General features: G+C 43.0%; 1 protein-coding gene across 2 annotated transcripts in view; it reads right to left on the bottom strand.

The window, feature by feature from the left end:
• LOC137327230 (OX-2 membrane glycoprotein-like) overlaps nucleotides 1-21,320 on the bottom strand; it is a 50,874-nt gene that overhangs the window by 18,600 nt on the left and 10,954 nt on the right. Inside the window, exons 3-4 of one of the 2 annotated variants that reach the window (XM_067992834.1) lie at nucleotides 20,742-21,044; nucleotides 11,755-11,860 (exon numbers count right to left, since the gene is read on the bottom strand). In XM_067992834.1, the coding sequence (XP_067848935.1) occupies nucleotides 11,755-11,860; nucleotides 20,742-21,044 (409 nt within the window). The remainder of the gene's footprint in view (nucleotides 1-11,754; nucleotides 11,861-20,741; nucleotides 21,045-21,320) is intronic. The other variant, XM_067992836.1, reaches the window with a different exon arrangement.

The raw sequence follows: 21,320 nt of genomic DNA, 5'->3' as shown, positions 1-21,320 counted from the left end.
ATTTTTGATATTTTATTAGGTGCTTTTTCCAGGGTTTTGAAGTACACCTTTTTATAAAAATTCAATAAGTCTTTTTTTGTTAAGAAATCATCTAACATCATCTGAAGGAAATACCACTAAGCATCAGTAGTTTAAGTTTCTATTTTAAATAATAAGATCCTCTGAAAGCGTATCAGAAAATAAATAAAAACATAGAAAATAGGAGCAGGAGTAGGCCATTCAGCCCTTCGAGCCTGCTCCACCATTCATCTCAATACCATAGTCCAGCTCTCTCCCCATACCCCTTGATGCCTTTTGTGTCTAGAAATCTATCTAGCTCCTTCATGGCCTCCACAGCCTTCTGTGGTAGAGAATTCTACAGGTTCACCACCCTCAGTGAAGAAATTTCTCTTAATCTCAGTCCTAAATGTCCTACCCCATATCTTGAGACTGTGACCCCCTCGTTCTGGACCCCCCCAGCCACGGGAAACATCCTCCCTACATCTAGTCTGTCTAGCCCTGTCAGAATTTTATATGTTTCAATGGAGATCCCCTCTCATTCTTCTAAATTCGAGTGAATACAGGCAGAGTTGACCTAATCTCCTCATAAGACAGTCCTGCCATCCCAGGGATCAGTCTAGTGAACCTTCACTGCACTCCCTCTATGGCAAGTATATCCTTTCTTAGGTAAGGAGACCAAACCTGCACACAATACTCCAGGTGTGGTCTTACCAAGGCCCTGTATAACTGCAGTAAGATATTCTTGCTCCTATACTCAAATCCTCTTGCAATGAAGGCCAACATACCATTTGCCTTCCTAACTGCTTGCTGCACCTGCATGGTTGCTTTCAGTGACTGGTACACAAGGACACCCAGGTGCCGTTGTACATCACCAGTTAAATAATACTCTGCCTTTCCGTTTTTCCTTCGGACACGCACAGTTATTGGCTGATACTCTGTTACACATTCTAGGGAAACCAGATGAAGGGATAATCTTATTTTAAACATATTTTAATGTTAGTAAATGGTGAGTAGCAAACCGAGTCTATACAATAATAACCACACTTTAATAGGTTGTTCCCATCACAATATAATTGTTGAAAACTGGTTATAGAGTCCCTAGGCATTCCCCTTTAACTTCTGCTTCCAGAGTCTCAGACTTTTTACAGAATTTCCACCAATATATCCATTCACCCAAACTAGTTGCGCAGTGGGAGACAGTGGCTCATTCAACCTTGATGAGGTTTCTGTCGGGCAGCTTTTCAAAGAAGTGCAAGTCACTAATTCAAAAGGCGTAAAAGTGAACCAGCACTTTACCCGATTTTCACACTACATTTTTTCTTCAATTGCTTTTGTGAGCTGCAAATAGCGTGACAAAAAGTTAATTAATCATTGCTGAATAAAATGCTAATTTCTACCTATCCCCAATTTTCATCTCTCATTTCCTAGGTGCTACATCATACAATTGGCTATAATTCATAGCCTAAATTTTCCACTTAGGAGTGCTGACAAAACTCAGGCAGACTTGGGTGAGAAATACAATGGGAGCTGATCCACTGGCTCCCAGTTTGTTCCTTCTGCTTCTGGGACTTTTGTCCATACCCCTAAACTTTCTCCTGGGACCAATTATTTCCAATGCATGTTAACTCATAGACCTAGTGTTGAGGTTAAAGTTGCTTGGCAATTAATGTGGCATGTGCAAATTTATTCAGTAATTATTTAATTTTCACATTGTGTTCATTTCTCCCATTTAAAGCTGTTGTTAAAGCACAAGGGGGAACCAGCAGAGTTAGTGAGCAGAACAGGTGATATTGCCTAAACAAGGAGGTTTTTGGTGAATTCTGAAGCATGGCCATCCCATCAAGTCTGGCAATCTCTAGCAAGATGATGAGGAGAATTTTTTTCCTCTCAGAAGGAACTCCCTTCCCCAGAGAGCAGTGGAGGCAGGATCATTGAATATTTTTAAGACCGAGTTAGATAGATTCCTGATTAACAAGAGAGTCAAAGGTTACAGTCGGTAGACGGGAAAGTAGGGTTGAGGTCACAATCAGATCAGCCATGATCTTATCAAATGGCAGAGCAGGCGCGAGGGGCCGAACGGCCTACTCCTGCTCTTAATTTGTACATTTGTATGTAGAAGAACAGTAACAGAAGAAAATCATAATCTGGATAGTTCAAGATTATAAGAGGCAGAATTCCTGGACTCCCTACTACCCAATGCAGTGAGTACTGCTCAGATGTCACTTACTGAGATCTCAGTGACAAATAGTGTGCAAGAAGGCTTTGCCTCAACAGGGAAATGACCTCAGACCAGTGCCACTTCCTGGAAACAGACCTACAGCCTAGCAGAAATGTCCAAACAGCACTCTCAATGAAAGTGATATCTGCAATCAACCTCTCTACCACTGGATTCATTCAGGATCCAACAGAAGATGTCATTCAGATCAGCAGAATTCAACAGTACATCACTGATACAATAGATATCCTCTTCTGCCATATATCAGCATATAACAAATTTAACAGTAGTATACATCTGGAAGGATCTAATTTTAACAGTCATGTGGCATTTGCTGAGTACAAGGTGCCATTGATTGTATTCATGTACTATTCATGCTCCTACATGTAGTGTATGCCTATGCTCATATCCAGAGCATTTATATATACAGAAAAAGGTCAGAACACTGCCCCTAGAGCACATTGCTAGCTACATTCTTGCCATTTCGAGAAACATATATTTACTTCTACTCTCCGCCTTGTTTTTTTTTTTAAAACCATCCCTCCATCTATGCCACCAATTTATCTTTAATACCATTGGTCTTAATCTTTGCAACATTTCTCCAATGTGGCTCTGGTTTGAGTCTGATGAAAGTGAAAATGATTACCATAGTAAACATATGATTATTATTGGCACAGACCAGGGGCATTGTCATCTCCGCAAAGTCCAGTGTCCTTGTGGAGCCTCACCTGCCACAAGGGAGCATTGACAAAATTGGCCCTTACAAGTAAACCTGTTTCTGCAAGTGCACTAACAAAAAGAGGGAAAAATTAACATAAGTTTGAGCAAATTAAATCTCCTGGCACTGACTGGCTGTTCAGCTATGACAGGGGATCACAGCTGAGCCTCATCCATTTCCATCCAATATACACACACGCTTGTACTTTGCAAGGGAGTCATGAAATGTTATTCAAGAGCAGGAATCCTGGCTCAGTTTTCTTCTTCTCGACCAGGGACACAGAGACCAATTGTAGTTGTGAGCTAGTGCTGAGGTGATGCAGCAGAGGCCTGGAACTGAACTTTTCTGCTTTGTGTCACGGATTCTTTAGGGGACACCCTTAAGAGGCCCATTTTGCATAAATGCTTTAAAAAGAAAAAAAAGTCAGCTGCAATAACAAACCAAAAAAAAAAAATCTCCTTCTCATTTTTAAATTAGAAAAGGTTTCTATTCTTCATCGTAGATGTAGTATGACTGAATTGATCATGTGAATCTGCAGATATTACTGGTAGACGTACTAAAATTAACTATCACCTTTTTCTAAGGGCACACATTGTCTGTGGGGCCTAAAATCTGTAGCATTCCCATGGTAAGTCTGGAGGGTGCTGAAAGGACTACAATTAAGCCTGGTCTATAGAACTGTAGCAATTTACTACATAGAAGGAGGCCATTCAGCCCTTCATGTCTGTGCCAGCTTTTTATTAGAAATTTAAAACTAATCCCTCAAATATTTATCTAATTTTAATTTAAAAGAAGCAATGGTCCCTGCTTAACCACTACCTGTGGCAAAACATTCTATGCTTCAACAATCCTCTGTGTTAAGAAATTTCTCAATCTTTCTCCTCACGTTCTTATTGATAATGTTAAGTTGGTGACCTCTTGTCACTGGCTCCCTAACCAGAGGAAAATAATCTTTCTATAAGCACTCCAACCAAACCGATCACTTTAAAAGCATCTATTAAATTTCCTATTAGCTCTCTCTGCTCCTGTAGAAATAGTCCCAATATCTCAAGTCTTTCCTAATAACTATAGTTTCCCATCCCTGGTACCATCGTGGTGAATCTAAACTGAACACTCTCTTATGGCTTTAGTGTTCTATGATGGGGCGACCAAAACTGTACATAGTATTCTAAATGTGGGCTAACCAATGTTTTGTATCAACTTATCATTAATTCTTTACTCCTGTAGTCAATGCCTCTATTTATTAAACTCACAATTCTATTGGCATCTTTTTGTGGATTGATCTACCTGCATTCAAGTAATTTATGGAGGTGAAATTCAGATTTGGCGAGGGCACAAAATGGGTAGTAGTGAATCGGCCATCCATTATACGCCCTGCTTAATTTTCCATTCCGTTGACTTCAATGGAAAGGAAAATTGGGAAGGTGTGTAATGGGCAGCAAATTCTCTACTGCCCATTTGGTACCCCTGCCGAAGTTGAATTTCACCTCCGATATAGTTGAATTTCCGTCTCTCTGTCCCTACAAGTGCACTAAGAAAAACAAGAGAAAAATGTTATGAGCAATTTAAATCTGATGATGCTGACTGGCTGTTCAGCCTTAGAATCACAGAATGGTGGCAGCACAGAAGGAGGACATTTGGCCCATGCTGGCTCTTTGTAAGAACAATCTAGTCAGTCCCATTCCCCTGCCCTTTCCCCACGGACCTGCAAATTGTTTCCCCTTCAAATATTTATTCAATTGATTTTTGAAAGCCACAAATGAATCTGCTTCCACCATCCTTTCAGGCAGTGCATTCCAGATCATAACTACTTGCTGTGTAAAGAAAAAAAAAATTTCCTCATGTCGCCTTTGGTTCTTTTGCCAATCACCTTAAATCTGTGGCCTCTGGTTCTCAAACCTTCTGCCAATGGGAACAGTTCCTCTTTATTTACTTTATCTAAACCCTTCATGATTTTGAACACCTCTATCAAATCTCCTCTCAACCGTCTCTGCTCTAAGGAGAACAACCCCAGCTTCTCCAGTCTATCCACATAACTGAAGTCCCTCATCCCTGGAACCATTCTAGTAAATTTTTCCTGCACCCACTCTAAGGCCTTCACATCCTTCCTAAAGTGTGGTGTCCAGAATTGGACACAATATTACATTGGTGGCCGAACCAATGCTTTATAACGGTTCAACATAACTAACTTCCTTGCTTTTGTACTCCATGCCTCTAAAGCCCAGGATCCCGTATGCTTTTTTAAAAAACCGCTTTCTCAACCTGTCCTGCCACCTTCAAAGATTTGTGCACATATACCCCCAGGTCTCTCTGTTCCTGCAATCCCTTTAGAATTGTACCCTTTGGTTTATATTGCCTCACCTCGTTCTTCCTGCCAAAATGTATCACTTCGCACTTCTTGGTGTTAAATTTTATCTGCCATGTGTCCGCCCATTCCACCAGCCTGTCTATGTCCTCTTGAAGTCTATCACTGTCCTCCTCACTGTTCACTACATTTCCAAGTTTTGTGTCATCGGCAAATTTGTAAATTGTGCCCTGTTCACCCAAGTCCAAGTCATTAATATATATCAAAAAAAACAATGGTCCTAGTAACGACCCCTGGGGAACACCACTATACCTCCCTCCAGTCCGAAAAACAACCGTTCACACGACTGTTTCCTGTCCCTTAGCCAATTTCATATCTATGCTGCCACTGCCCCCTTTTATTTCACGGGCTTCAACTTTGCTGACAAGCCTATTATGTGGCAGATATACATCAACCGCATTGCCCTCATCGACCCTCTGTTACCTCATCAAAAAAACTCAATTAAGTTAGTTAAACACAATTTTTTTAAAAATTCGTTCATGAGATGTGGGCGTTGCTGGCGAGGCCGGCATTTACTACCCATCCCTAATTGCCCTTGAGAAGGTGGTACTGAGCAGTCTTCTTGAACCGCTGCAGTCCTTGTGGTGACGGTTCTCCCACAGTGCTGTTAGGAAGGGAGTTCCAAGATTTTGACCCAGCGACGATGAAGGAACGGCGATATATTTCCAAGTCGGGATGGTGTATGCTTTGGAGGGGAATGTGCAGGTGGTGTTGTTCCCATGCGCCTGCTGCTCTTGTCCTTCTAGGTGGTAGAGGCCGAGAGTTTGGGAGGTGCTGTCGAAGAAGCCTTGGCGAGTTGCTGCAGTGCATCCTGTGGATGGTACACACTGCAGCCACTGTGCGCCGATGGTGAAGGGAGTGAATGTTTAGGGTGGTGGATGGGGTGCCAATCAAGCAGGCAGCTTTGTTCTGGATGGTGTCGAGCTTCTTGAGTGTTGTTGGAGCTGCACTCATCCAGGCAAGTGGAGAGTATTCCATCACACTCCTGACTTGTGCCTTGTAGATGGCGGAAAGGCTTTGGGGAGTCAGGAGTTGAGTCACTCGCCGCAGAATACCCAGCCTCTGACCTGCTCTTGTAGCCACTGTATTTATATGGCTGGTCCAGTTAAGTTTCTGGTCAATGGTGACCCCCAGGATGTTGATGGTGGGGGATTCGGCGATGGTAATGCCGTTGAATGTCAAGGGGAGGTGGTTAGACTCTCTCTTGTTGGAGATGGTCATTGCCTGGCACGAATGTTACTTGCCACTTATAAGCCCAAGTCTGGATGTTGTCCAGGTCTTACTGCATGCGGGCTCGGACTGCTTCATTATTTGAGGGGTTGCGAATGGAACTGAACACTGTGCAGTCATCAGCGAACATCGTCATTTCTGACCTTATGAAGGAGGGAAGGTCATTGATGAAGCAGCTGAAGATGGTTGGGCCTAGGACACTGCCCTGAGGAACTCCTGCAGCAATGCCCTGGGGCTGAGATGATTGGCCTCCAACAACCACTACCATCTTCCCTTGTGCTAGGTATGACTCCAGCCTCTGGAGAGTTTTCCCCCGATTCCCATTGACTTCAATTTTACTAGGGCTCCTTGGTGCCACACTCGGTCAAATGCTGCCTTGATGTCAAGGGCAGTCACTCTCACCTCACCTCTGGAATTCAGCTCTTTTGTCCATGTTTGGACCAAGGCTGTAATGACGTCTGGAGCAGAGTGGTCCTGGCGGAACCCAAACTGAGCATCGGTGAGCAGGTTATTGGTGAGTAAGTGCCGCTTGATAGCACTGTCGACGACACCTTCCATCACTTTGCTGATGATTGAGAGTAGACTGATGGGGCGGTAATTGACCGGATTGGATTTGTCCTGCTTTTTGTGAACAGGACATACCTGGGCAATTTTCCACATTGTCGGGTAGATGCCAGTGTTGTAGCTGTACTGGAACAGCTTGTTCTGGAGCACAAGTCTTCAGCACTACAGCTGGGATGTTATCGGGGCTCATAGCCTTTACTGTATCCTCTTGCCTTTAAGAAATCCGTGCTGGCTTTCCTTTATTAATCCACACTTGTCCAAGTGCCTATTAGGTTTGTCCCAGATTATCATTTCTAAAAGCATCCCCACCACCAATGTTAAACTGAGAGGCCTGTTGTTACTGCGTTTATCTTTACACACTTTTTTGAACAAGGGTGTAACATTTGCAATTCTCCAGTCCTCTGGCACCACCCCTGTGTCTAAGGATGATTGGAAGATTGTGGCCAGCACTTCTGCAATTTCCACCCTTACTTCCCTCAGCAACCTAGTATGCATCCTATCCAGACCAGATGACTTATCTACTTTAAGTACGATGTGGAGATGCCGGTGATGGACTGGGGTTGACAAATGTAAACAATCTTACAACACCAAGTTATAGTCCAACAATTTTATTTGAAAATCACAAGCTTTTGGAGGCTTCCTCTTTCCTCAGGTGAATGACATTCACCTGACAAAGGAGGAAGCCTCCGAAAGCTTGTGATTTTCAAATAAAATTGTTGGACTATAACTTGGTGTTGTAAGATTGTTTATACTTTAAGTACGGCCAGCCATTCTAGTACTTACTCATCAACTTTTATCCCATCCAGTATCTCAACTACCTCCTCTTTTTTTGTGACTTTGGCAGCATCTTCTTCCTTGGTAAAGACAGATGCAAAGTACTCATTTAGTACCTCAGCCAACCCTTCTGCCTGCATGCTTAGATCTTCTTCTTGGTCCCTAATTGGCCCCACCCCTCCTCTTACTATCCATATACTAGTTATCTGCCTATGGAAGACTTTTGGATTCCCTTTTATGTTAGCTGCCAGTCTATTCTCATACTCTTTCTTTGCCCCTCTTATTTCCTTTTTCACTTCTCCTCTGTACTTTTTATATTCCGATTGGTTCTCACTTGTATTATCACCTTGACATCTGTCATACGCTCCTTTTTCTGCTTCATCTTACTCTACCTCTTTTGTCATCCAAGGAGCTCTGACTTTAGTTGCCCTACCTTTCCCCCCCTCGTGGGAATGTGCATAGACCATACCTGAACAATCTCCTCTTTAAAGGCCGCCCATTGTTTGATTACAGTTTTGCCTGCCAATCTTTGATTCCAATTTACTCGAGCCAGAGAGTGGATGAAATCTGAGCTTCATCCATCTAATGTCCACACACTTGTACTTTGTGGTGGGAGGTGGGAAAAAAAGAGGGGGGGAGGGATGGTGTCAATAAATATTATTCCAGAGCAGGAATCCTGGCTCAGTTTTTTCTTCCTTCATAGACCAGGGACACTGAGACCAACTGTAGTTGTGAACTAGCACTGAGATTAGCTAATGTAGCACAGGTCAGGAACTGAACGTTACTGTTCTGTGTGGCTCAGTACTCAGTGTATTTGGTCCTGCTCCTTCTGACTCCACAATTGAGCAAGAATTTTTTTTTTTTTTTTTTAAGAAACTTACCTCTTTGGTGGCAATCTCCAGCAGCCCATTTAAGGACTGCTGGTTAGACTGCATGTAGACCTAGTTATTGTGAATGCACCTGGCTCAGTGCTGGCGATGTTCAGGGCACCTCCTTTAGGAAGGGGTCCTAAAACAGATGTTAGGTCCCTCTTCAGCATATGTAAAGGGATCTTGTGGAGGTGGCTGCTAGGGACGCCTGAAAAATTGTCCACCCCAATTTGGGGTCAGACATATTTCAGGCGTCTTTGGAGCATGGGACATAGCTCGTGACATTGGACCTTTTTGTACCTATTTTCCTTCTGGAAAGTGGGCGCAACGAGGTCCAATTTCTAGGCCTATATCTTCCTGATGTCTTTTATGGTCCTGCTCGCTGTAAGAATGCGGGGTCGACATCCAAACAAATACATGTCAAGGAACCAGACAAATCCTTAACTCTTTTATCTTAACTCCTCTAAGGAACCGTCTGGGGTTTTCCGTCCAGCCTACTTCGACACGTGAATGATGTCTAAGTTTGGTTCTCCGCACCGTCTTACACCACCCAGCTTGGATTGAATTAATATTTACCCCACCAAATTACAATTAAGATACCCACAAGCTACTGAGTGAATGAATTAACCAGTTGTTTCCAAATTATCAAAGCCGACAGATAAGTCATGCATTAACAATCGTTCATTGACTTCAAAATCATAATTATTAATACTTAAACAGAAAGTATGCAAATAATTAATAGATATAAAAGCTATAGCAGAGTCACTTAGCAATTTGGATAATAGGTTATAAAAGGCAGGTCAGTTTATCAGTGTAATTCAGCATTAACTAGATTGCTGATTATCAAATTATAGTCAAGATCAGTGCCTGAGACTGCTACAAATTGGTGAGATTAATCTAGGATTTAACTCCTTAGATAGCTGATAAGCCAACACCGTTAGGTAGGCCTCCCCTGCCGCTATCTTGCATCACCCTCTTCTGATTGCAGAGACTCCTGCGGGATGGCCCATCAGTCAATCCCACCACTTTTCTGGTCTTGGCAGGTTGTCCCTGGGCAGTGCAAATTTCCACCACTTTCCGCCCGGAATGGATTCCTACTATGTAACTACTTCAGTCAGAATTCTGTAAAATATGTTCCTTGCTGTTTACTGAAATATTTAAATTATTTGACTGTGCCTTTAGCGGCAAGAACAACCACAAGGTGGCTATAGCTTTGAGCAGGTATGTTCATGCAGCAATGTTCCTTTGTAATTACTGAGATCTATAATCAGCACAGCAGTATTATTGCTTGCTTCACTTTTTTTTTTCCTATGGTCAGGCCCCACCTGAAGTACTTAGAACAATGTTGATCAGCATTCTATAGTAGGCACTTCTTGGCTATGAAGAGATGATTGCAGAGGTACAATAAATTGATATTGTTAGGAGGAGTGGTAGATGTGGAGAAGGCAGCTCAGAAATTACAAAATGAGTTGAATAATATATAAATACACAGAACAATGGCAAACAAAATTTAACTCAGACAAGTGTAAAGTACCACATATAGGAAGGGAAAATAGGTGGCATGCATACTCCATGAATGGTGTTGAAATAGCTAAGCATGAAGTTGAAAGAGGCCTGAATGTCCAACCAATACAGAGCAGCAGTAAAAAAGCCAATACAATTCTGAACTATTTAGCAAAACAATAGAATACAATTCAGAGGAAATCATATGCAAAATAGTTGGTCATTAGACCACTGGCAAGCACAGATTGAGCAGATTTTAAGCAGACAACAGGTATCAGGAACTCAACACAAGTCTCAGTGAGCAGTATAAATCATCATAAAATGTGCAAGTGTATTACCACAATCTTCTTTCTACAGCATGGCAAAAACCAAATCCTGTCAAATGGTAGTTCCACCAGATGTTGTCATGGAGCTGCAACAATAGCTGTGTGCCACTCTATAACCCAATCATGGGAGGCATCAAACCCTGAGTATGTGTGTGCGCATCCCTGGCCTGCAGTTAATAACTTCCAGCAGCTCTCATTTCAAGTCTCGGATGGCCTTATCAGCTATATAACAATATCTACCTGACAGCATAAGTGTGGTGGTCTGATCTACGTAGGACAGCCTGTGATGTGTCAGCCACATTATTGTTCTAGATGTTCAAGCCCAATGTTATGTACCGAACCTACAGGTCATTAACTGCTTAATTCAGGTCCTCATGTGAGAAGCTTTGGCAAAAAGATGTGCCCACCATGAAGCTGCTCAGTGAGAGGTCAGTGTAAGTGACAGCCCTCCCTCCCTCCCAACCATTATTTCCCCTTGTTGCCACAAGTCCACTTCACAGCTTGGTCCTGGGTCTTACATGTGGGAGAAAGGAAAAGCTTTGTTTTTTGATGTAATTATACAATTCAAAGTTTCAGTCTAATATAAATGTCTGTATTATGCGATAAGCTGAGCTGAAGTCAGTATGTTACATCCATCTCTTTTAAACAATAGCAGATGATCTTCTACAAAGCTGGTTAGTCTGCTGTAGGCTGTGTTTGTATCGTTAAATACGAAGAGCCAAAAATTTCTGGAGCCCAAGAGGGTAATTTCTGCCTGGGTTCAGGGCCAAAACGTACATTGGTTCGTACCATGGTAAACATTTTCACACTTTGTATCCCTCTAATTATAGAATAGTAGAATGGGTGATTTTAACCCTACCCGGGTTACTTACCTGCTCCACAAGGCAAGTTTAGGCCACCTCTGCCCTAGACTTCTCCCCCTTCCTGAACACGAGAACCCCGCAAAACGACCCTTTGCCGCATGATTCCTGCCAACTTCCCTCCCGCACCAGGCAGGAAGTTATCAGGTGGGATTAAAATTGGCCTAATTTCTGGAGCAGCAAGTCAGTTTCCAATTCACCTCACTACCAACCTGCCCAGAGCTAAAATCAGGGGCCATAATTTTCCAAGATTTGAGACAAATTTCAAAAATCATTCATTCAAACAACATAGATTGTAAAACATTTTGTTAAACAAGAAAGTTTCCTTACCTTGCTTGGTTTCTCCTCTTTTTGTAGCAGTATAAACTAAATATACCAACTATCAGAGTTGCTACCAGTACTAAAATAATCTGAATATAGTGCCGCGATCTGTGCGCTGTAAAGACACAAAAGGGAAATATTAATAAGAATCATAGAAACATAGACTCTTATGTCTATAAACTCAGAAGGACGCCATTCGGCCCATCGTGCCTGTGCTTGGTCTTTGAAAGAGAGAGATATATATCAATGATGAGGAGGGAACTAGATGCAACATTTCCAAGTTTGCAGACGACACAAAGCTGGGGTGGAATGTGAGCTGCGAGGAGGATGCAAAGAGGCTCGATTGTGATTTAGACAAGTTGGGTGAGTGGGCAAGAACATGGCAGATGCAGTATAACGTGGATAAATGTGAGGTTATCCACTTTGGTTGTAAAAACAGAAAAGCAAATTATCTGAATGGTGATAGATTGGGAAAAGGGGAGGTGCAACGAGACCTGGGTGTCCTTGTACACCAGTTGCTGAAAGCGAGCATTCAGGAAGGCGAATGGTATGTTGGCCTTCATTGTAAGAGGATTTGAGTACAGGAGCAAGGATGTCTTACATACAGGGCCTTGGTGAGACCACATCTGGAGTATTGTGTGCAGTTTTGGTCTCCTTATCTGAGGAGGGATATCCTTGCTACGGAGGGAGTGCAACGAAGGTTTACCGGACTGAATCCTGGGATGGCAGGACTGACGTATGAGGAGAGATTGGGTCGACTAGGCCTATATTCACTAGAGTTTAGAAAAATGAGAGGTGATCTCATCAAAACGTATAAAATTCTAACAGGACTAGACAGACTAGATGCAGGGACGATGTTCCTGATGGGAGGAGTTCAGAACCAGGGGTCACAGTCTCAGGACACAGGGTATGCCATTTAGAACAGAGATGAGGAGAAATTTCTTCACACAGAGAGTGGTGAACCTGTGGAATTCTCTACCACAGAAGGCAGTGGAGGCCAAGTCATTAGATATATTCAAAGTTCTCTAGATTCAGGAACTGTCCCTCTCGATTGGAAAATTGCACATCACTCCGCTTTTTAAGAAGGGAGAGAGAGAGAAACCAGGGAATTAGCCTAACATCTGTTGTGGGGAAAATGTTGGAGTCTATAATTAAGGATAGGGTGACTGAACACAGAATTTTCAGTTAATCAGAGAGAGCCAGCATGGATTTGTGAAAGGTAGGTCATGCCTGACAAACCTGATTGAATTTTTTGAAGAGGTGACTAAAGTAGTGGACAAAGGAATGTCAATGGATGTTATTTATATGAACTTCCAGAAGGCATTTGATAAGGTCCCACATAAGAGACTGTTAGCCAAGATAGAAGCCCATGGAATTGAGGAAAAAGTACAGACTTGGTTAGGAAATTGACTGAGCGAAAGGAGACAGGGAGTAGGGATAATGGGTAGGTACTCACATTGGCAGGATGTGACTAGTGGAGTCCCACGGGGATCTGTCTTGGGGCCTCAATTATTCACAATATTTATTAACGACTTAGATGAAGGCATAGAAAGGCTCATATCTAAGTTTGCCGACACAAAGATTGGTGGCACTGTAAGCAGTGTAGATGGAAACATAAAATTAAAAAAGGGATATTGATAGATTAGGTGAATGGGCAAAACTGTGGCAAATGGAATTCAATGTAGGCAAATGTGAGGTCATCCACTTTGGATCAAAGAAGGATAGAACAGGGTAAAAAGTTAAAAACAGTGGATGTCCAAAGGGACTTAGGGGTTCAGGTACACAGATCATTGAAGTGTCATGAACAGGTGCAGAAAATAATCAACAAGGCTAATGGAATGCTGGCCTTTATATCTAGAGGACGAGAGTACAAGGGGGCAGATGTTATGCTGCAGCTACACAAAACCCTGGTTAGACTGCATCTGGAGTACTGTGAGCAGTTCTGGGCACTGCACCTTCGGAAGAACATATTGGCCTTGGAGGGAGTGCAGCGTAGGTTTACTAGAATGATACCCAGACTTCAAAGGTTATGTTACGAGGAGAGATTACACAAATTGGGGTTGTATTCTCTGGAGTTTCGAAGGTTAAGGGGTGATTTGATCGAAGTTTAAAAAGATACTAAAGGGAATGGATAGGGTGGATAGAGAGAAACTATTTCCGCTGGTTGGGGATTCTAGGAGTAGGGGGCACAGTCTAAAAATTAGAGCCAGACCTTTCAGGAGTGAGATTAGAAGACATTTCTACACACAAAGGGTGGTAGAAGTTTGGAACTCTCTTCCGAAAACAGCAATTGATACTAGCTCAATTGCTAAATTTAAATCTGAGATAGATAGCTTTTTGACAGCCAAAGGTATTAAGGGATATGGGCCAAAGGCAGGTATACGGAGTTAGATCACAGATCTGCCATGATCTTATCAAATGGTGGAGCAGGCACGAGGTGCTGAATGTCCAACACCTGTTCCTATGTTCAGGAAGGAGATAGATATATTTCTTAATGTTAAAGGGATCAAGGGATATGGGGAAAAAGCGGGAACAGGCTATTGAGTTAAACAATCAGCCATGATCATTTCGAATGGCAGAGCAGGCCCGAATGGCCTACTCTTGCTCCTATCTTCTATGTTTCTATCCAATTTGTCCTACTCCCCTGCAATTTTTTTCTATTTAAGTATTTATCCAATTCCCTTTTGAAAGTTTCTATTGATTCTGCTTCCACCACCCTTTCTGGCAGTGCATTCCAGATGATAACTAACTGTATTAAAAAATTCTCCTCAACTCACCTGGTTCTTTTGCCAATTACCTTGAATCTGTGTCCTTTGGTTACCAATCTTCCTGTCAGTGGAAACAGTTTCTCCTTACGTACTCTATCAAAACCCCACATAATTTTGAACACAACAAAAGCAACTTGCATTTATATAGCGCCTTGAACGTAGTAAAACAGGAGCATTATCAAACAAAATGTGACACCAAGCCACATCAGGAGATATTGAGACAGGTGACCAAAAGCTTGGTCAAAGAGGTAGGTTTTAAGGAGCATCTCAAAGGAGGAAAGGTAGAGAGGCGGAAAGATTTAGGGAGGGAATTCCAGAGCTTAGGGCCTAGACAGCTGAAGGCACGGCCACCAATGGTAAAGCAATTAAAATCAGGGCTGCACAAGAAGCAAGAATTAGAGGACTGCGGAGATCTCGGAGGGTTGTAGAGCTGGAGGAGGTTACAGAGATAGGGAGGGGTGAAGCCATGAAGGGATTTGAAAACAAGGATGAGAATTTTAAAATCGAGGCATTCACGGACCTGGAGTCAATGTAGCTCAGCGAGCATAGGGGTGATGAGTGAATGGGACTTGGAGAGAGTTAGAATACACCTCTGTTACATCTCCCCTTAACCTTTTCTGTTCTAAGGAGAACAACCCCAGCTTCTCTTGCCTCTTCACATAACTGAAGTCAGTCATCCCTGGTACCGTTCTAGTAAATCACCTTTGCACCCTTTCCAAGGCCTTGACTTCCTTCCTAAAGTGTGGTGCCCAGAATTGGACACAATACTCCAACTGAGGCCTGACCAGTGATTTATAAAGGTTTAGCATAATTTCCTTCCTTTTGTACTCCATGCCTCCATTTATAAAGCCAAGGATCCGGTATGCATTTTCAACAACCTTATCAACTTGTCCTGCCACCTTCAAAGATTTGTGCATGTAAACCCCCAGGTTTTTCTGTTCCTGCACTCCCTTTAATATTGTACCACTTAGTTTATATTGCCTCTCCTCGTTCTTCATTCCAGAATGCATCACTTCACACTTCTCTGCATTAAATTTCATCTGCCATGTGATTGCCCATTTTACCAGTCTGACTATATACTACTAAAGTCTACTATTATTCTCCTCACCGTTTACTACATTTCTGGGTTTTGTATCATCTGCAGACTTTGAAATCATGCCCTATATACCCAAGTCCAGGGCATTAATATATATCAAAAAGTGCAGTGATCCTAATACCGACCCCTGGGGGACACCACTGTCTACTTTCCTCCAGTCTGAAAAACAACTGTTCACCATTTCTCTCTGCTTTCTGTCCCCTAGCCAATTTCATATCCATGCTGCCAATGCCCCTTTAATCCCATGGGCTTCAATTTTGCTTACAAGTCTATTATGTGGTATTTTATCAAATGCCTTTTGAAAGTCCAGATACACAACAACCGTACCACCTTCATCAACCCTCTCTGTTACGTCAAAGAATTCAATCAAATTTGTCAGACACGATTTGCCTTTAACAAATCCATGCTGACTGGCATTTATTCACCAATGTTTTTCCAAGTGCCAATTAATTTTGTCCTAGATTATTGTTTATAAAATTTCCACACCACCGACATTTGACTGCCGTGTAGTTATCGGATTTATCCCTCTCCCCTTTTTGAACAGGGGTGTAACATCTGCAACCCTCCAGTCCTCTTGCACTGACTCCATAACCAAGGAGGATTGGACGATTGTGGCTAAAGTCTCCATTTTTTCCACCCTTACTTCCCTCAGCAACCTAGGATGCATCCCATCTGGACGATAACTTTTGTAAAATCTTGGATTAAATCCTTGTGTTACAACATCCCGGCTGTAGTGCTGTTCATAGGGTTAAGTATGAATCTGGATCAGATAATCCTGGTTGTGAATAAGGTAACTGGAAATTTATCAAATGTAAATCTAATGCAAGAAGTCTTTTTTTTTTAAAAAGGAAATCTTTTTTTCCCACTCCACATACTTCTGCATTTTAAGATTATTAAACTTTTCAAAGAATTTTGTTTATCAGCAGACAGAACAAATGTCGGAACTTAAACCAAGATCCAACTCCTTCCTCATCTATTCCTGTTTCCTGACCATGTTTTGATTGCAAAGATAATGCAGCTCTTGTTAAGAAAATTTTGAAACTGTTTTTACAGCCAATTGATTTCCAGCACAATCTGTAACCTCATGGCTCGGCATATTCCTTACTCTACCATTACCAACAAGCCAGGGGATCAACCCTGGTTCAATGAGGAGTGTAGAACAGCATGCCAGGAGCAGCACCTGGCATACCTAAAAATGAGCTGCCAACCTGATGAAGCTACAATTCAGGACTACATGCATGCGAAACAGCAGAAGCAACATGCTATAGGCAGAGCTAAGCATTTCCACAACCAACGGATCAGATCAAAGCTCTGCAGTCCTACCACATCCAGTCATGAATGGTGGTGGACAATTAAACAACTAATGGGAGGAGGAGGCTCTGCAAACATCCCCATCCTCAATGATGGCAGAGTCCAGCACGAGTGCAAAAGACAAGGCTGAAGCGTTTGCAACCATCTTCAGCCAGAAGTGCCGAGTGGATGATCCATCCATCTTGGCCTCCTCCCGATATCCCCACCATCACAGAAGCCAGTCTTCACTCCACCTGATATCAAGGAACATCTGAGTGCACTGGATACAGCAAAGGCCATGGGCCCCAACAACATCCCGGCTGCAGTGCTGAAGACTTGTGTTCCAGAATGAGTTGCACCTCTAGCCAAGCTGTTCCAGTACAGCTACAACACTGGCATCTACCCGACAATGTGGAAAATTGCCCAGGTATGTCCTGTCCACAAAAAGCAGGACAAATCCAATCCGGCCAATTAACGCCCCATCTCAATCATCAGCAAAGTGATGGAAGTTATCGTCGACAGTGCTATCAAGCGGCACTTACTCACCAATAACCTGCTCACCGATGCTCAGTTTTGGTTCCGCTAGGACCATTCGGCTCCAGACCTCATTACAGCCTTAGCCCAAACATGGACAAAAGAGCTGAATTCTAGAGGCGAGGTGAGAATGACTGCCCTTGCCATCAAGGCAGCATTTGGCTGAATGTAGCACCAAGGAGCCCTAGTAAAATTGAAGTCAATGGGAATCGGGGAAAACTCTCCAGTGACTGGAGTCATACCTAGCATAAAGGAAGATGGTAGTGGTTGTTGGAGGCCAATTCTCAGCCCCAGGACATTGCTGCAGGAGTTCCTCAGGCCAGTGTCCTAGGCCCAACCATCTTCAGCTGCTTCATCAGTGACCTTCCCTCCATCATAAGGTCAGAAATGGGGATGTTCGCTGATGATTGCAGTGTTCAGTTCCATTCACAACCCCTCAGATAATGAATCAGTCCATGCCCACATGCAGCAAGACCTGGACAACATCCAGGCTTGGGCTGATAAGTGGCAAGTAACATTCGTGCCAGACAAGTGCCAGGCAATGACCATCTCCAACAAGAGAGAGTCTAACCACCTCCCCTTCACATTCAACAGCATTACCATCACTGAATCCCCCACCATCAACATATTGAGGTGGGGGGGGGGGGGGGGGTCACCATTGACCAGAAACTTAACTGGACCAGCCACATAAATACTGTGGCTACAAGAGCAGTTCATAGGTTGGGTATGCTACGGCGAGTGACTCACCTCCTGACTCCCCAAAGTTTTTACACCATCTACAAGGCACAAGTCAGGAGTGTGATGGAACACTCTCCACTTGCCTGCATCAGCGCAGCTCCAACAACATTCAAGGAGCTGGACACCATCCAGGACGAAACAGCCTGCTTGATTGGCACCCCATCCACCACCCTAAACGTTCACTCCCTTCACCACTGGTACACCATGGCTGCGGTGTGTACCATCCACAGGATGCACTGCAGCAACTCACCAAGGCTTCTTCGACAGCACCTCCCAAACCAGCAACCTCTACCACCTAGAAGGACAAGAGCAGCAGGGACGTGGGAACAACACCACCTGCATGTGGAAATATATTACCGTTCCTTCATCGTCGCTGGGTCAAAATCCTGGAACTCCCTTCCTAACAGCATTGAGAGAGAACCTTCACCACACGGACTGCAGTGGTTCAAGGTGGCAGCTCACCACCACCTTCTCAAGGGCAATTAGGGATGGGCAATAAATGCCGGCCTCACCAGTGACGCCCACATCCCATGAACGAATAAAAACAAATTTCAGAGCTGCCCTGGCCTTAGTTCCATTTCATTGTTTGCCTCATCAGACACTAACAAAAAACTTTTTTCTTCCTTTCGGGTGTCAAGGATTGCAAGCTTGAAAGACTGTTAGATACCAATGCCTCTCCTGATCTTTCTTCCCCTTCACTTTCTTCTGACCCTATCCCTCCTTCCAATCTCACCCTTTGTTGCATTTTCGCTATCCCCTTTGACCTTCCCCTCTCTGGCCCTGAACAATCAGTTCTCAGCAAAGGCTTCAGCTTCATCCCTTTACTCCCCCACCTCAATGAATTTCGAGCTCGACATGATGCTCACTTCTTTGGCCAGGAGTCTGCTCCCGCACAGTGGACTGTTGGCCAGGGGCTGCAGAATCTACTGAGTTTATTCCAAACTGCTGACACACAGGCAAAAGCAACTTTTGAACTGCAGTAACCTGAGTTCAGTCGCTGGCCTGAGCTGGCTGGAACCGGTTTGAATTAGCTAAGTTTCATGAAAGACAAAGGAGATGTGATAAGACACAAGTCCTTATTTAGAAAAGGAGTAATGAGATAATGCTACCCAAGTCCTTGGGACAGAGCCAATGAGGAGAAGACACAGACTAGGCGAGCAAGCCTAAGCCAACAGGAGAGAGACAGTACAGCTTGAAGAGATAAGATTCAGAATAAGAAGGAAGAATCTCAGGCGTGGAGCAAGCGAAGACTCCAGAGACCAACCATCGTGGAAGATGGAAGAACCTACGTCAGGGACGTAGAGACGATGTCGAGAGAGCGACAGAGAGAGAGAAACACCTGGCCAGCGTCAGCTCTCCTTTTCGGGTATTATCCTTTATATTCTGTGGCCACTCGGAGTGTCAGAGAAAACTAGTGGGTGTGCGTTTAGATCCTAGTTTGGGTATAAAACTGTATAACCTGGTGCAAACTGCATGTTTATATCTAACCAGACGTATAAGCTATATGTATATGATCTAACGGCGTGAATAAAGCGAATTGAGAGTTGAGAGAATTGACTCTTCTCTTCTTTGTACTAAGCCAATAACCGTAACCGGTGACCTCCGGTCAACAGGACAATGGAGTCCTGATGAAAGGTCATTGACCTGAAACATTAACTCTGTTTCTCTCTCCACAGTTGCTGCCGGACCTGCTGAGTGTTTCCAGCATTTTCTGTTTTTATTTATCTCATTGACATTGATAATGTAGTTCAATTGATGTGTACAGTCTTTAAATGGGATTGCCTCTCTGTTTTTATGCAAATTAAGAACTATTCGAATCTTATCCAGGTCCCGGTTATATGGCCAGAATAGGATTCATCTTTAAATATGGCACCAAAAACAAATGGCTGTTGTGATTGCTGACATATTTGCCTCTAAGATCAAAATATTCTGAAAAATCTTCAATTGGGAAGAATTGCCACTTTCCATCACTTGACAGCAGCAACAGCTGTACCACCCCAAGAAACACAAACATAGAAGGCCCACTTTTAAAGACTGACTCCAACAACATATTAAAATTTCAATAAGGGACATATTTCAGCTGTTTTAACTATGTATTGAGAACTGAACTTCAGTGCAACAACAACTTGCATTTATATAGCACCTTTAACTTAGTAAAACATCCCAAGGCACTTCAAAGAGCGTTATCAAACAAAATTTGATACCGAGCCACATAAGGAGATATTAGGGCAGGTGACCAAAAGCTTGGTCAAAGAGGTAGGTTCAAGGAGGGCCTTATAAAGGAGGAGAGAAAGGCAGAGAGGTTTAGGGTGGGAATTCCAGAGCTTAGGGCCTAGGCAGCCTATGCCTGCAAAGCCAAGGCTCCACTCTGACATTAAAAATGTAGATGCATTTTTGATTGTTTTAACACATGGATATCATTAAAAATGGTGATAGCTGCACTGAAGCTTTCCACATAATAAAAGCAGATAAATCATTAATAGACTTGTGGTATTTGAAATGTGATGGCTTGATTGATATTTAAGTTAACTAGATGCTGAATTTTAACACAACATTGGCATCATACTTACAGTATTGTTTTAATGTGACGGTTTTCACTATTTCTGTATTCGTTGCTGAATGATTCATCACACAAATCAACTCTGTACCTATGTCAGATTCAGCTGGGACCACTGTGAAGTTACTGGTGACAGTCACTGTTCCATTGGGGTTTACAATTACAGATTCAGTAAATTCTCCCCTCACACCACTTGTTACATTACAGCAAATCTTTGGAGCCGGCTTTCCCGTGGAGTAGAAAGTTGCTACTACAACTCCTTCAGAACTCTCAGAAATGTGGATTGGATACAAGTCCAATTGAACATCAGGTATTACTGTAAAAGGAAAAGGAATTAAAAAGAGTAGATTGTTTAGAACCAGAATCCAACTATAATAATTACAATAACTTGTAATCACTTATAACATTTAGGCTTTATAACTATGAAAAATTTGAAGTAAACTATCTGCCTAGAAATTAGATCGAGCAGTGGCTGTTTTTCAGGTGAAAAATGGGTGCTGAAGGGTCCAATATGGCGTGTGCATGCCCATTTCACACTGGGAATGTGCTGCACACCATATTGGTTAAGGTGCCCTGTAGTCGTTCAGGGTGC

Source organism: Heptranchias perlo, chromosome 11 (genome assembly GCF_035084215.1).
Source record: "Heptranchias perlo isolate sHepPer1 chromosome 11, sHepPer1.hap1, whole genome shotgun sequence".
NCBI classification, from domain to species: Eukaryota; Metazoa; Chordata; class Chondrichthyes; order Hexanchiformes; family Hexanchidae; genus Heptranchias; species Heptranchias perlo.
The sequence above is the reverse complement of the archived record's forward strand: the minus strand, read 5'-3'. Positions and strand labels throughout refer to the sequence as shown.